The sequence below is a fragment of the Polypterus senegalus genome, chromosome 16, assembly GCF_016835505.1.
Source record: "Polypterus senegalus isolate Bchr_013 chromosome 16, ASM1683550v1, whole genome shotgun sequence".
In the NCBI taxonomy this organism is placed as follows: domain Eukaryota; kingdom Metazoa; phylum Chordata; class Cladistia; order Polypteriformes; family Polypteridae; genus Polypterus; species Polypterus senegalus.
This window is the reverse complement of record NC_053169.1, coordinates 75,045,848-75,061,275: the sequence shown is the minus strand read 5'-3', so window position 1 is coordinate 75,061,275 and position 15,428 is coordinate 75,045,848. Positions and strand designations below refer to the sequence as shown.

General features: G+C 38.6%; 1 protein-coding gene across 1 annotated transcript in view; it reads right to left on the bottom strand.

Annotated features, from left to right (window-relative positions):
• Positions 1-4,674: 4,674 nt before the first annotated feature.
• Positions 4,675-15,428, bottom strand: part of vps54 (VPS54 subunit of GARP complex) — a 117,040-nt gene continuing 106,286 nt past the window's right edge. Inside the window, exons 21-23 of the mRNA XM_039737915.1 lie at positions 13,457-13,564; positions 6,369-6,463; positions 4,675-5,951 (exon numbers count right to left, since the gene is read on the bottom strand). Of these exons, the coding sequence (XP_039593849.1) occupies positions 5,846-5,951; positions 6,369-6,463; positions 13,457-13,564 (309 nt within the window). The 3' untranslated portion in view covers positions 4,675-5,845. The remainder of the gene's footprint in view (positions 5,952-6,368; positions 6,464-13,456; positions 13,565-15,428) is intronic.

Sequence of the window (15,428 nt, the reverse complement as noted above, 5' to 3'; positions counted from 1 at the left end):
GTTCAAAATCTTACCGAGCGAGACAACTAAAAGAAAGCAGAAGTGTTACTTGAGCAATACGTGCTTCTTATTAAGTACCTGGGCTGGAACCAAAACCCAGGACCGACTTACACCCGTGAGCTAGAAGGTCTGCCACTGACTTCAAGTTAAAGTGGAAGTTAAATCTGGAAGTTGTCACTGTGACCGGTCAATGCGAGGTCCAAAGAGCTGACCATGAAAGTAAAAACAGGCCATCATTAGGCTGAGAAATCAAAACCAACCCCTTAGAGTGACAGCAGAAACACCAGGAGTGGTCGAATCAACCATCCGCTCCATTCTTGAAGAGTAAGGAGACACGATCGAAACATTCCTCCCAAGTCTAATCAGCACCTGCTACAGTAAATGTGTGGTGGAGGTTCCTGCTGTTAAAATGGCGTATGATCGTTCAATACAGCGAGTCCTCACTATCCTTACCACAATTACAGTATACAAAGTGAAACCCACTGAAGTTTCGGTATTTGTGGTTTCCATTCCCGCAGAGTTTTTCAGAAACTGCCCCTGCGGACAACGAGAATTGAGTGTGGGCTGTGAATGGTCAAATGATATGTTCACTACTGACCAGAAGTCCAATGGTTTGTGCGTTATTAGTTTGTTTGTCTGTTATTCCATAATAGTTCCCTCTTATGAATAATTCATGCAGAAATCCATTTAATTTCAAAGGATTCGCATTTTCTTGCGACTGTTTATCACTTTGTGTCAACTTTGTTCTCAGCCTTCTTTCTACAATTCAACTTTGGCTGCCACATTTCAGACTGCTAACACAGTTTGGAAAAAGGTGGAGATGATAACTACCATGAAGAGCAGGCCCAGATGAGAGCATCGGGAGGTCCTAAACAATACCAAGAACATTAAATATAATGGAGAAGAACTTCCCAGCCTAAACATAAAACCTTACACAACTGAACCGTGCACATGGGCCCGCCACTCAGCGGCCCTAACAGGACACAAAGCCACAAGGAGGTTCAGCGTTCAACAGGACTTTGACCCCAAGCCCAGAGCAGCTAAAGAACACAAAGGTAAACGTCCCAGAGTGGCCGAGCCCAGGGGAGCAGAAGTCGCCCGTCCAGCTTGTGCAATTCTCTGAAGGGCAAAGGGCAGACATTGCGAAACTGAGGCGGGCCTGTCCAAACAGAATTAGTCCAGTGACGGGTGAATGACTAGCGCGGCTGACCCTGGCTGGTTTGCTTTCTTTTTTTTTTTATTTCAAGATCATGCATCAGTCAGCATTTGAAAATGTCCTTTGAACCCAGGCTGGTATACGCAAAGAAACATGCAAGACTTTCTATTGGCATTCTGGGAATAAACACATCTGTAGAAACATACAGTAAGTGCCTGGGAGAAGAGGCCAGTGAATGATCAAACCCTCCGAATGGACGTACTGTAATTACAGAAATCAGAGGAGCAAAGAATCGCTCCAAAAGTTGAACAGCGCTCTTCATTTTTGTTGAATGCAGATTAGCTTCTTAAAACTTAAAAGTTGCAAATTAAAACCAGGATCATTTAGGATTTGCAAATCTAAAATAGCTGCACTAAAGTGAGGCCAAATACACATTATAGTGGCCTCTAGGACTCCCGGGACATTATATTGAAAATGGGCGTAACTTAAGAGAAGAGGGAACTCGGCTTTCTCATTGTGCCATCGGCAGATGGAGGCCACCTCATGCATGGAGCCATTTGTGACATTACAGTGGCCTTGCCTAAGAGCGGAGAGTGCGTTTGCTAAAGGAAAAACACGTCAGGCTTAAGACCGTACGTGTAGGAGAAATCAACCAGCATGCAATACGTCACGGAGTCTTTAATAAATTCTGCACCTCAGATGTTGACAGATGTGTCGGTCGGTACCCTTACTGCTCATTGACAAAGTGCTGTACGCCTCCTGAAAGGCGATTAAATGTAAATTAACTGTCCCAGTATACCTGCATGCCTTTGATATGACATCAAGTAAAGCAAAGCAAGCGTAAAAAGAGATCAAGTATTGCTTATTCTACAGAGAGATTCCAAAATGGCCTGGACACATGTGTTGGTACCCCTAGAAAAGATCCTAAATAGCTGCATTAGAGTGACTTTTCAAGCTAGCCGTTATCTTTAATTAGTATCACATACGTCTCCAATTCTGCAATCAGTCACTCAGATGAATTAAATGGAGAAACGTCGTCATGTTTGGTATCATCGTGTGCCACAAACTGAACACGGACCAGAGAAAGAAAATAAGAGTCGGCTGAGGAGATCGGAAAGAAAACGATAGACAAACAAGTGAAAGGCAAAGGAAAGCAGCTTGATGTTCCTGTAACAACAGTGGCAAATATTGTTCAGAGGTTTGAGGTCCACGGGACTGCGGCCAACCTCCCTGGACCCAACCACGAGAGGAAAATTAACCCCAGAAAGAGCAGAAGGATCATGAGAATGGCAGACAAAAAGCCAAGGACCATCTCCAAAGAGATACAAGCTGAACTCCAGGGTCAAGGTCCACCAGTTACTCATCATACCATACGTCACTTTTTGAGTGACAGTGGGCTCAATGGAAGAAGATCCAATAGGACCCCTCTGTTGAATTAAAACACAAAAAAGCCAGACTGGAATTGGTTCAAATGCACAATGCTCCTCTCCTTTGGACAGATGAGACAAAACTGGGGCTTTTCAACAAGTCACATCAGCTCTGTGTTCACAGATGAAAAAATTAAGCTTTCAAATAAAACAACATCATACCTCTACTGTGAAACATGGAGGAGTCTCGGCTATGTTTTGGGGCTGCTTTGCTGCATCTGGCATGGGGTGCCTCGAGTCTGTGCAGGGAACAATGAAATCTCAAGAATGTCAAGACATTCTGGCGCGAAACGGACTACCCAGTGTCAGAGAGTTTGGTCTCAGTCACAGGTCATCAATCTTCTAACAGGATAATGAGCCAAAATACACACCTAAGAACAGCAAGGAATAAAACAATGGACTATTCTGAAGGGGCCCTCTAGGAGCCCTGATTTGAATACAAGTGAATTTCTATGGGAAGAACTGAAACATGCAGTCTGGAGAAGGCGACCTTCAAGTCTGACGCAGCAGGAGCTGTTTGCTCAAGAAAAGAGGGGCAAATTGCCTGTTTTCTTGACACACTTTTGCTGAATAATTCACAGCTATATCTGCCTTTCCCCCCCATAGGACAACATGGTATCAGCTAGAATCTCTGCATGCTTTGCGAATATTGCAACCTGGATGAAGGGTTCTCTCCATCATCTCCAGCTCAACTTGGTAAAGACAGACCTTCTCGTTATTTCAGCTTGTCCCTCTATCTCTGTTCATGGTCCATTACTGCTAACACCCCTCTGAGTCAGCATGCACCACTGGAGTGGGGACTGATGACCTGCTGTCCTTCAAGGACCGTGTTGCCACAGTCGCTTGGCCTTTCAACTCTTATAATAATAATATCTGTATCTGACAAGAGTATGTTGGGCAAGACTCAGGTCCTGCCACAGCTAGACAGACCACTGCCAAACTCTGGTGGCAGAAACATCAGCTTTTGGTCAATTATAAATTAAAGAAGCGTTATCCTTAGCTCCAGGTTTAGTGTGTTTCCTACCTGGATAATAAGCTCTCAGCTACTCCATCAAGTCCACCAAAAGGTTGTCCTGGAAGAAGGTGCTGCCTGTCACTCTTACTGCAAACACAAATTACAGGAGGAAGCAAATGCAAAGCTGTGCAGGAGTCAGGACAGCACAGCATCAAAAAATCGCTCAAAACATCACAAAAACGTAGGAAATGGGCATAGGGTGGACAAGTCATTTCTGTGCAGATCTCTACACACAGCAATTCTGGTGTTTCTGACCTACAATGTAATGTTTAAAATAGGACATTTAGCTATATTTTTTTAATGTAGTATATTAAAGCTCCTGATTTTTTTTTGTTTTGGTGGCAGTGGAGATGATCATTTTAACATTTAGCATTATCAGCACTCAACTGAAAGCATGCGAGTGCACGGAGTACATTTAAGATTTCAAAAACTGGACAACAAACTCATCACTGGGAAGCACACCTGACTGTTACCTCAATGATGCACTATCTGCATTTTCATGCCAATCATGCAATTAGTTACTATTCGGCCCTGCTTTCAACAAAGTGATTGGATAATTTCATTTCTCTTTCGGTATTTATATTTTTGCAAGCATTTCTGGCAGAATAATTTTGAAATTGCATGAGGTATAACATATTTCTTTTCATTTTTAAAAATTTCAACAACACATAAGTCCAAATTAGTGCAAAAGGAATCTGGGTTTTAACCAATTACTACTTGACACAAATAACGTTTTAAATATGCATGTTAAATAAGGGAGAAATCAAATGAAGTCAAAAATGGAATTGTACAAAAAATCTAACAGAAATGAAAGTTAAAACTTGCAGGGCACCTTCAGATGAGAGGAGGCAACTAGCATGAATGGAGAACCCCACAGCAAAACAGAAAGAATACATAAATACAAGCAAAAACTCAATTAATGCCCAACACCAATGAACTGGCAGGGAAGCAAGAATAAAATAAGGTCCTCAGACGGAGCTGCTGTAGCTGTCTGAAGTGTTTAAGTATTCCAGATAAGCATTCTGGAACATAACCTACAAGATGGCATCTAAAAGTACAAAGCATCACACATAACACACATTTCATATTATTCATTTATTACAGTTCTTGATCTTTTGAGTTTTCATCGTAAAAACTCAGGCATGCTTGTTCATTTGTCTGCTATCACAGCAAGGTGTCCTTCCATAGGTGTCAGGCACTCAAATGGGAACCTCTGTTGGAAGTTTTCCACATATTTGATTGTGTAAGTAGGCACTTTTGTGTTAGCAACAAATCACAGCATAATTACTCAGTAGTGCTAATACAAAAAGAAAATAAACCACTTAACCTGTAATACTTGATTCTCAAGGTCAATCTACAACCCATCTAAATAAATATTATGGAATGCAAACTGCATCATACTGTACTGAAACACACCATAATGGAAGAGCAATCATACCTGGAAAAATTAGTGTCCCTCTCTTTAGACAGATGATGTTAACAATAAATCAAATTACAGAAGAATTTTAGAAGACTGAAATTGTTAAGAAAAAACATCATATAGTTTCTATGATTTACACAAATAATGAAGTATTTAAGAATGGAATTCTGTGTATATTTACATCTTTTTATATACATGTAGATATACTCTGCTTACGTATATACATATGTATATGCATTAATTTGAATATACATACAGTATTTTGTGTGTGAGAATACACACACTTTATATCTATATATATATATAATTTGGTTCATTTTAAAAGCTGGATTTTGATGGGTTACTTAATTTACTGCATCATTTTCAATGCACAAAATTAAAAAAAAAAAAAATATATATACAAACATCTGTAAAAAAATAAAATTACCATGCAAAGTAGCAGAAAAAAAATGTTTCCGTGCAGAACGTTCATTTTTCATGACTAAAAATCTATTATAAACTGTCCCCAAATTTCATAACAATTATTCATCTATAATTGCACATGAGATGAAGAAGAAATTTCCTTCAGCAACAAGAGAGCTCATTCAATTCAGCTACTGTTATGCTTTAAACAGACACAAGTCTTTCAGTCTACAAGAATCAACTGACAAGGACAGCTCAGCACTTGTGCAGGGAATGAAATCAACCCAAGATCTGACTCTCCACAGGTCACTTCAGACAGGCTGTGACTGCCACTTTTGCTACATTGAAGGCTCCTGCTTCTGAAATCCAGTTCTGAATATTTAGACACAGGAGGATATAGTTCCATTAAGTCCATGAGCAGACTATCACCTCTTCTGTTTCCAAATCTCTGCCATGTTCAAATCTAAATTTTCAAGTGTCTTCAGTGCTTGTATATTTCCAGTGTAGAAGGCAACATCTGCCATAACAAGTCTGTATATGAAGAGGGGAGAAAAATATTATATATATATATTATATATAATCATATAATAAACATTCCAATTAGAAGCAACCTTTTATTTTGCAGATTATTATTTTAAAATATATGTTTACCTACGGTAGCACATGCTTGTATTGCCATAATACAAAACTATAAAACAAGTGGCAAATAGTATACTGCTGCTGGATTATGTGAATTTCCCCTTGGGATTAATAAAGTATCTATCTATCTATCAATTTACTTTGGCCATATATTCTTTTTTTTCTCATTTTAAATTAAGCTCACTTTTAATTTTTCAAATCTGTTCAGATTTTTTTTTATTTTTCAATTGTGGAACTGTATTTAGAAATAAAATGATTAAATCAAGTACTATTTATAAAGCTGGTGCTGGTCCGTGGAACTCTACATACCCATGTTGTGGGCCACCATCATTTACTACAGCCAGTCGAGTCAGCTGCTTCTTCAGGTGAAGCTTAAAGCTTGCATTTATCCTTAAGAACAACATCTATAGAGGAGAAAAGCAAACGCTTAAACATATACACAGTGTTCAATCCAACACCATATTCTGTTTAAGACTGAAAATTAACCAGATGTTTAATGTACTTTTTATATGACTATTTTAAATGAGGCCATGCATTGCATTACAATGAATGAATTACACAAAAACAATGAGATGCAGTACCACATCCTACCCAAGTCTAATCTGATAACCCATCCCATAACCAAACAGCAAAAAGTCAGAAGCTTCAGTATGAGGTACTCACTCTAAAATAGGTGGAGAAGAAAAACAAAACACTGAAGCAATCTAAAGGTAATAAATAAGGGGTTCAGGATGCTCAAACTAATCAATATGTTAACTAATTAATAATATACTACAGCATTAATATGTTTCTGGCAAATTCTAAAGATGTTTTGAATAGATCCTCATAGTGTGATTTTTTTTTAAAATGTTAATATATTTTTAATTAATTTGAGAAAGTAATAGCATATAATCAAGTAGATAAAATTTCAAGAACTTATGCAACAAAGTACTTCTAAATCATTCTAGAAAGAACACTAGATAAATAAAAAAAGAAAACAGAAAAAAAAAACCTAACAGAACAAGAACTGAGAGAAAGAGAGGAAAGACAAATGCAGCAAAAACACCAGATTATATGAATGCTTATTCTAATTTTTTTAATTAAGTCTTGCCAAGTTTGAAATAAGTTTGGGACAGTTGCTCTAAGTGAAATTTAAGTTTTTCAAATTTCGAATAATTTTATAATTTCAAATAACATCAGCTATCCACTGAGTGGGCTGGGATTCTTGAGCTTTTGTAAAAAGTGTGATATACGGCCGGCAGTCCATCGTGGCCAATACCCCCAAGCCGCCAGATGGAGCCCTCCCTGCGACGTGGAGATGCCCTGAATTCCAGCAGAGCATCGTGGTACGTGGAGTTTTCATGCACAGCCCTGCTGGATAACATCAGGGCCGCCAGGGGACGCTGCAGGGAGGTCCAGAGACTTATATTTTTAATACAGCCCAGAAGTACGTCACAGTCACGGGGACAGAAGAAACAACGTACTTCTGGGTTGAAGAAAAGGAATTTCACCTGACCCGGAAGTGCTGGATAATCACATGGACTGAGGGATCAGAAGCACTTCCGGGTCAAGGACTATAAAGGACTGTGGGAGATTCCAGACGTGTGAGCTGAGTTGGGAGGAAGGGAACAAAGCGTCTGGGTGTGGAGGATTGTGATTGATTATTGGTATATTTATGAGTATAGTGGAGTGGAGGGTGCTTTGTGCACATTATAATTATAATAAAGTGAACATTTGGACTTTTATCTGGTGTCTGTCGTCTGATATGAGGGTTCAAGGAGACGACAGCACCCCCTGCCTGTCACAAAAGCTAAATTTAACTTTTGGCACAAAAAGTATGTTCAGCTTCATCACACACACACACAACACTATACATATATAGTACATACATAAGAACATTGAATGATCAACAAAGACTACATTAAACTTAAAAGAGAACTATTTTAATAATACATAATAAGAAAAGGTAGAATTTTAAAAGAAAATATTTGTTTCTTTCTTTTTTTTTCTCCGTGCTGCATTGACATCGCGCACCAGAAGACGTGAGCTTATTCAATGCAGCAGGATCGACGCACATGTACTGTGCAAGGCATGCACGGGGGCCACTGTGAAAAGAAGAGTGTTTATGGCTCATATTGCAGAGGAACTTCGTCGTCGCATGTAGAAAAGGCGATGGAAAAAGGAGGATGCAACATCGACAAGCTTCTGTTCCAGGACGGCCGCTTCCCCAGGAAAGTAAACTGAAAGTGTCAAGTGCCCTTTCAATGGGATAGAAACCACAGCATAGAGAAAAGTGTGCGGATTGCAACAGGTACACACGTCGTAAATGTAGGAAGGACAGTTCTTGCAGCATGGAGATGGTACTTATAAAAGTTAGCTTTTTTCAGTTTTATTCTCTCAATCACGATCACACTCTAACACACCCCACCCCCTAACCCGCCTCTCCTGATCTGACTTTAAGTAGCAGCGCCAGCATAAATTCACACCCGATCTGACGCTATTCGTTTTCAAATAATATTGTATTAGTGCGATATATACAGTGGTGTGAAAAACTATTTGCCCCCTTCCTGATTTCTTATTCTTTTGCATGTTTGTCACACAAAATGTTTCTGATCATCAAACACATTTAACCATTAGTCAAATATAACACAAGTAAACACAAAATGCAGTTTTTAAATGATGGTTTTATTATTTAGGGAGAAAAAATCCAAACCTACATTGCCCTGTGTGAAAAAGTAATTGCCCCCTTGTTCAAAAATAACCTGACTGTGGTGTATCACACCTGAGTTCAATTTCCGCAGCCACCCCAGGCCTGATTACTGCCACACCTGTTTCAATCAAGAAATCACTTAAATAGGAGCTGCCTGACACAGAGAAGTAGACCAAAAGCACCTCAAAAGCTAGACATCATGCCAAGATCCAAAGAAATTCAGGAACAAATGAGAACAGAAGTAATTGAGATCTATCAGTCTGGTAAAGGTTATAAAGCCATTTCTAAAGCTTTGGGACTCCAGCGAACCACAGTGAGAGCCATTATCCACAAATGGCAAAAACATGGAACAGTGGTGAACCTTCCCAGGAGTGGCCGGCCGACCAAAATTACCCCAAGAGCGCAGAGGCGACTCATCCGAGAGGTCACAAAAGACCCCAGGACAACGTCTAAAGAACTGCAGGCCTCACTTGCCTCAATTAAGGTCAGTGTTCACGACTCCACCATAAGAAAGAGACTGGGCAAAACGGCCTGCATGGCAGATTTCCAAGACGCAAACCACTGTTAAGCAAAAAGAACATTAGGGCTCGTCTCAATTTTGCTAAGAAACATCTCAATGATTGCCAAGACTTTTGGGAAAATACCTTGTGGACTGATGAGACAAAAGTTGAACTTTTTGGAAGGCAAATGTCCCGTTACATCTGGCGTAAAAGGAACACAGCATTTCAGAAAAAGAACATCATACCAACAGTAAAATATGGTGGTGGTAGTGTGATGGTCTGGGGTTGTTTTGCTGCTTCAGGACCTGGAAGGCTTGCTGTGATAGATGGAACCATGAATTCTACTGTCTACCAAAAAATCCTGAAGGAGAATGTCCGGCCATCTGTTTGTGAACTCAAGCTGAAGCGATCTTGGGTGCTGCAACAGGACAATGACCCAAAACACACCAGCAAATCCACCTCTGAATGGCTGAAGAAAAACAAAATGAAGACTTTGGAGTGGCCTAGTCAAAGTCCTGACCTGAATCCAATTGAGATGCTATGGCATGACCTTAAAAAGGCGGTTCATGCTAGAAAACCCTCAAATAAAGCTGAATTGCAACAATTCTGCAAAATGAGTGGGCCAAAATTCCTCCAGAGCGCTTGATTGCAGTTATTGCTGCTAAGGGTGGCCCAACCAGTTATTAGGTTCAGGGGGCAATTACTTTTTCACACAGGGCCATGTAGGTTTGGATTTTTTTTTTCCTCCCTAAATAATAAAAACCATCATTTAAAAACTGCATTTTGTGTTTACTTGTGTTATATTTGACTAATGTGTTTGATGATCAGAAACATTTTGTGTGACAAACATGCAAAAGAATAAGAAATCAGGAAGGGGGCAAATAGTTTTTCACACCACTGTACCTACGTCTCCGTTTTTTTTTTTTTTTGACATTATTTGACATCATCATACTAATTTTGCGTGAGCAGGAACACTCAATAAAACTGAATAAAAAAAAAAAACTAAAGTGACGGTGAGATACGAAGAAAGCAGATTCACCAGCGTTTGTGTGTGTCAGCTTTTATCCCTCCAGATCAGAGGATGTCCAGTTCCATTGCCTCAAAACACTACTCACATCTACAGTTATTCCCAGTTTCAAATAAAAACTAACACCGTTAGATCCCTAGGGAAGTAGTATGTATTGTAACTGAGAGAATAAAAATGAAAAACAAAAAAAGGTAACTTTTACAAGTACAGTACTATAAATGTACACGGTCTGTTACAGACACAAGTCAAATGTATGTGTGTACTGTATATTAACAATGAGAGCAACTCACTACTGAATACAGTAAATACAGGAGACAGTCAGGATTGAACCGGGTTCTCTTGATTATAAGTCGGCAAATCTTACTGCTACGCCACGGAAGCTGTTGTATCGTCCTTGAACCTTTGGCTCCAGCAGACCCTGTGACCCTGTGCTAGGATATAGCGGGTTGGATGATGGATGGATGGATGAACGGACTTCAGGCTTCACACATTCTATAGCTTATGCTTACATTTTGTAACATTTATTACTAAAATATAAAAAAATTTTCTGTTTTAACAATGTGTTTACACAGATTACTATAGAAACGGAACACACATGAAATGCATGTGTTCCAAATAACGATCAATTATTTCCACTCTAAAACTTCAGCAGTTCACTCCCAGATAATCAAACAAGGCATGAGTTGGGAGAACTCTGTGAACGTTCTGCGACGGTGGAGGGGATGGAATAGCAGGCTGCTTGCTGCTTGTCTTAATCGGCACATTTACAGGACAAAACACGCTGACGGAGAGGTGTGAACGAATTTAAGGTGGGCCGGATTTACGAGTTTTCTCGTAGGCTGTGGTAATTTTAGTGTTAAGGTAATTATTTAATTCTCAAATTTAATATATAGCAAGATAATCCAAAATTCTTATTTGAAACAGTATCCAAATTTACCAAGAGTCACGCAAAAACATGACCCCAAATTCCACTAGCCTACAATAAAGATGCCTTTATGAATTTTGTCAATGAAAAAACTGAAATTATCTGCGATACAGTTTCTAATAGTACTACTGTTATTGTGCCCTCTGACATTGAAATTAATGTCAGATGGACCCAGGAAAGCATTGACTTCAGCCAATCACTTATAAAGAATTTACTAACTTACTTATTTTGGATCCCATCCTAACTACATTATTTAAAAAAAATTCTATAATAAGGAAACATATATTAAACCTTACTAATATATCACTATTAACTGAGTATATACTCAGGCCTCTTAAATTAGCAGTTATAAAGACCATAATAAAAAAGCTGAACCTGGACTTAGGTATACTGTCAGATAACGGTCCAATTTCAAACATCCCCTTCATTGTAGTGCAACAGTTGTCTCTACACATGCATAAGATTCTTCGTCTATTTCAGGTAGGTTTCTGACCTTATGATAGCACAGAAACACTTGTCAAGGTAAACAAATGATCTGCTAATGTCTGTCAACCAAGGAAATATTTCATTAATGATTCTACTGGACCTCAGTCCAGCGTTTGATACAGCTGACCACTGTATCCTTTTGAAAAGACCTGAATATGTTGTGTGAATCAATGGATGAACACTTTGTTTAAAATCATACCTAACTGAAAGATTATACTTTGATAATATCAATGGGCAACTTTCCGAAACAACTCCTGTTTAGCATGGAGTTCCCCAGGTTCTGGAAAAGGGCCCCCTTGTTATTTTTACCTATACGTGCTACCTCTAGGAGATATTATGCACAAGCACATTAGTTTATGTAACACTACAAAATTAAGATGGATGCCGACTATGCAAGAAGCAGAAAAACTTGTACGTGAATTTATAACTTCAAGAAAAGACTACGGCAATACACTAGTAATTGGACATTAGGCAACTGATATTAATAAAACTTCAGTTAGTTCAAAATGTGGCAGCCAGAGTACTCACAGGAACCAGAAAATTTGATCACATTAGCCTTCACTAATTACCTCTCAAATTTTCTATTGATTATAAAATCCTGCTTCTAACATATAAAGCCTTAAAAGGACATTTCCCAGAATATTTATGGGATCAACTACTTAAATGCTATCCAACACGACAGCTTCGCTCTCAAGATTCTAGTCTCCTAGTAGAACCAAAAAACCAAACACACAATGTTTGCAGCTCAAACAGTGTGTAAATAATTAAGCCTAGGTAAAAAGCACATCTATTTAGTCTAGAGTAGAGTTTATTAATCCATATTATCTACATTCTCAAATAATTACAAAAATCATGTTTGTTAGCACCTCCTAACACATCAAGGTGTAAGAAAATGTGGGGACTGAAAATAGAGAAACTTGGCTGACTGGAAGATTACTGATATTGCCTTTCTGTTGCTGCATCCTTTGTGGTAGTGGAGAGGTGCTGAAGACACAAAAGGGCCTCTGACCTATTCTCTTCTCCTTTAGTTAGGCTACCCAATCTATGGACACCACATCTAACTAATGCTCTCAAAAGTAATAATAGGTCAACTCAAAATTTCTAACACAGTCTTTATTCTCTGGATCAGTCTTTGAGTTTGCACCCTTGAGTCATTCTAAAACATGCCAACCTGTCCTCCTGCCACTGTGTGCTGAAGATGCAATTGCCAAACTGGGCAAAAGTCTTTGACTAATCAATCAGCTGACCATTCCCCAAGCTCATCACATTGACAATGTTTTGTTAAAGTACACAAGGTATAACTATAGTTTTCTCTTTCCAGAAAAAAAATGCTTTTCTCTTTTTTATCTGTTTACATTAAACATAAACAGTAACCAAAGTGAACTTCCCGGTCATTGTCTTATTTGACCAATTCAAACTATTACAAGAGTTGCAAAACAGCATATATGAGAACAATGGCATAAAAAGATTCATCACCTGAATTACTATCACAGTTTACTATTGCTCTTGTCACAGAGATCTGCATGATACCAAATGTGAATTTGCACGAGGTATTTTGTGATATAAGATGAAAGAAAACATTTTTTTTAAATTCTTACAAGAATAGGACTTCAGAGACAGTTTGCAACATTCAACATATTCTAGCACTTAGAATTCAATTGCCAAAATAACAAACCCTTTTAGATTTCCTAAAAATTGTAAAATGATGGAAATTAATGTAAACAAAATATGAAGCATACTGTGGGTAAATTAAAGTAATAAAGGACAAACCTGTGTTTGTTCCTCAGGCAGTAGATCATATATTGCTTCATGCATCTTAGCCATTTGTTTGCAGACATTTCGAAAACAGGTTGATGGCATTGGTGCTTTGACTTCATACTAATAGTAATAATAATACAAAGTTTAATTAAAATAAAGGCCTATAAAAACAAATGCTTAAGTAATACAATGTTTTAAATTCAATAACTAATTTAACCTACATGAGATACTAGATTAGAGTTCTATATTTAACAGAAAGACCACCCTTTTTTCAATTGTGCAACATAGCTTTTCAACTGAAAATCAGTTCTTACTTTGACAGAATTTATTGCTAAAATGAATATGTTGCTGTTCTGGCTCAACTTGTGTTAATGCCAAAATAAGGATTGTTTAGCTTTAATTTATGTTTTACACTCAGAACAGGAAATCACCTGCCCTTTAAAATAAAGTACAGTGGAACCTCAGTTCACGAACATCTCGGTATACGAACAAGCCCGCACGTGTTGCATTGTTCTCGGTCTGATGTGCATGCTTGCACGTGCGTACATGCTTTCGCTGTGAACTCTTTGTGTTCTATTTCATTTCCTTTCCGGTTCGTACGCGCCGATTACTGTATTTAAGCACGTGTTGAGCCGCTCCCTGTTCATTGTTCTCAGTCAGACGTGCGTGCTTTATCTGTGATCTCTTTTTTCTCTACAGTATTTCGTGTGCTTTTTCAGTTAACCATGGCTTTTAAGCAAGAGAAGAGTGGTGAGAAGAAAGTTTTGCAGAAAAGTGAAATCGAAGTAAAGAAAGAAATTATTGAAAAGTATGAGCGTGGCATTCGTGTTACTGATCTTGCCGCCGAGTACAAGAAGTCAAAACCTACGATTTTGACTATTCTAAAGCAGAAGGAATCTATTAAAGCAGCTGATATTGTAAAAGGAGTTACAGCGTTAACCAGGCAGAGGCTTTAAGTGCTGGAAGAGGTGGAAAAACTGTTTACCAGTTTACTCATTTACCAGTTGGAGAACCCTTGTGCTTTCAAGCAGCACAATGTAAACAAAGCCAGACTGCCAGTAATGTGGAGGGCAAACACGAAGGGTTGGGTCACAAGGACTTTGTTTTTGGAATGGCTGCATGAGGCTTTTGCTCTCACCAGCTAAACAGCTAAAAACACCAGAAACCCAAGAAATCACAAGAGAGAAAACACCTGAAGGAAAACATCTTTCCATCGCGGAGCCAGACTCTCCCTCAAAACTGTAACCTCTTCTCCACCCAGTTCCTCCTCACTTCATGCCAGAACTCGACTCATGCAAGGTTAGTTTTCTTGGTGGTTTATGGTTTTTGTATTACGGATTTTTCAAATGTTCATTCCCCAGTGCTTAAAACTCATTAAAAAAAGTGTTTACAGCGAGTGGTTAGTAGTGTGATTTATTGTAATGTTACTTTTCTTGGTGGTTTATTAAATTACAGATTTTTCAAATGTTCCTTTTTTTTCCCCTGTGCGTAAAGCTCATTAAAAAAAGTGTTTATACAGCGATCGGTTGCAAGGCTATAGTGCGAACTCCTGTAATGTTAACTTTCTTGGTTGCTTGTGGTTGGTTTTTAAATAAAGTTAGGATTTGTTCAAATGTTCCTTTTTTTCACCCTTTGCTTAAAACTCTTTAAAAAAAGTGTTTATACAGCGATCGGCTTGCAAGGCTATAGCGCAAATTGCTGCAATTTTAGAGAGAGAGAGAGAGAGAGGGCGAGCGAGCCTGCGCGTGCAGCTGAGCAGGAAGCCTGGGTGTTTGTGTCAGTGTTATTCAATGTTTTTACATTAGTTTACTATTACACTGTGCATTCTATGGTGTAATTAACTATATTTGTGCTTAAAAATCTTTAAAAAATATATTCACATACAGTTTGTACGGTCTGGAACGGATTAATTGTATTTACATACAATTCTATGGGCGAAATTGCTTCGGTTCATGACCAAATCGGTTTACGACCAGAGGTTTGG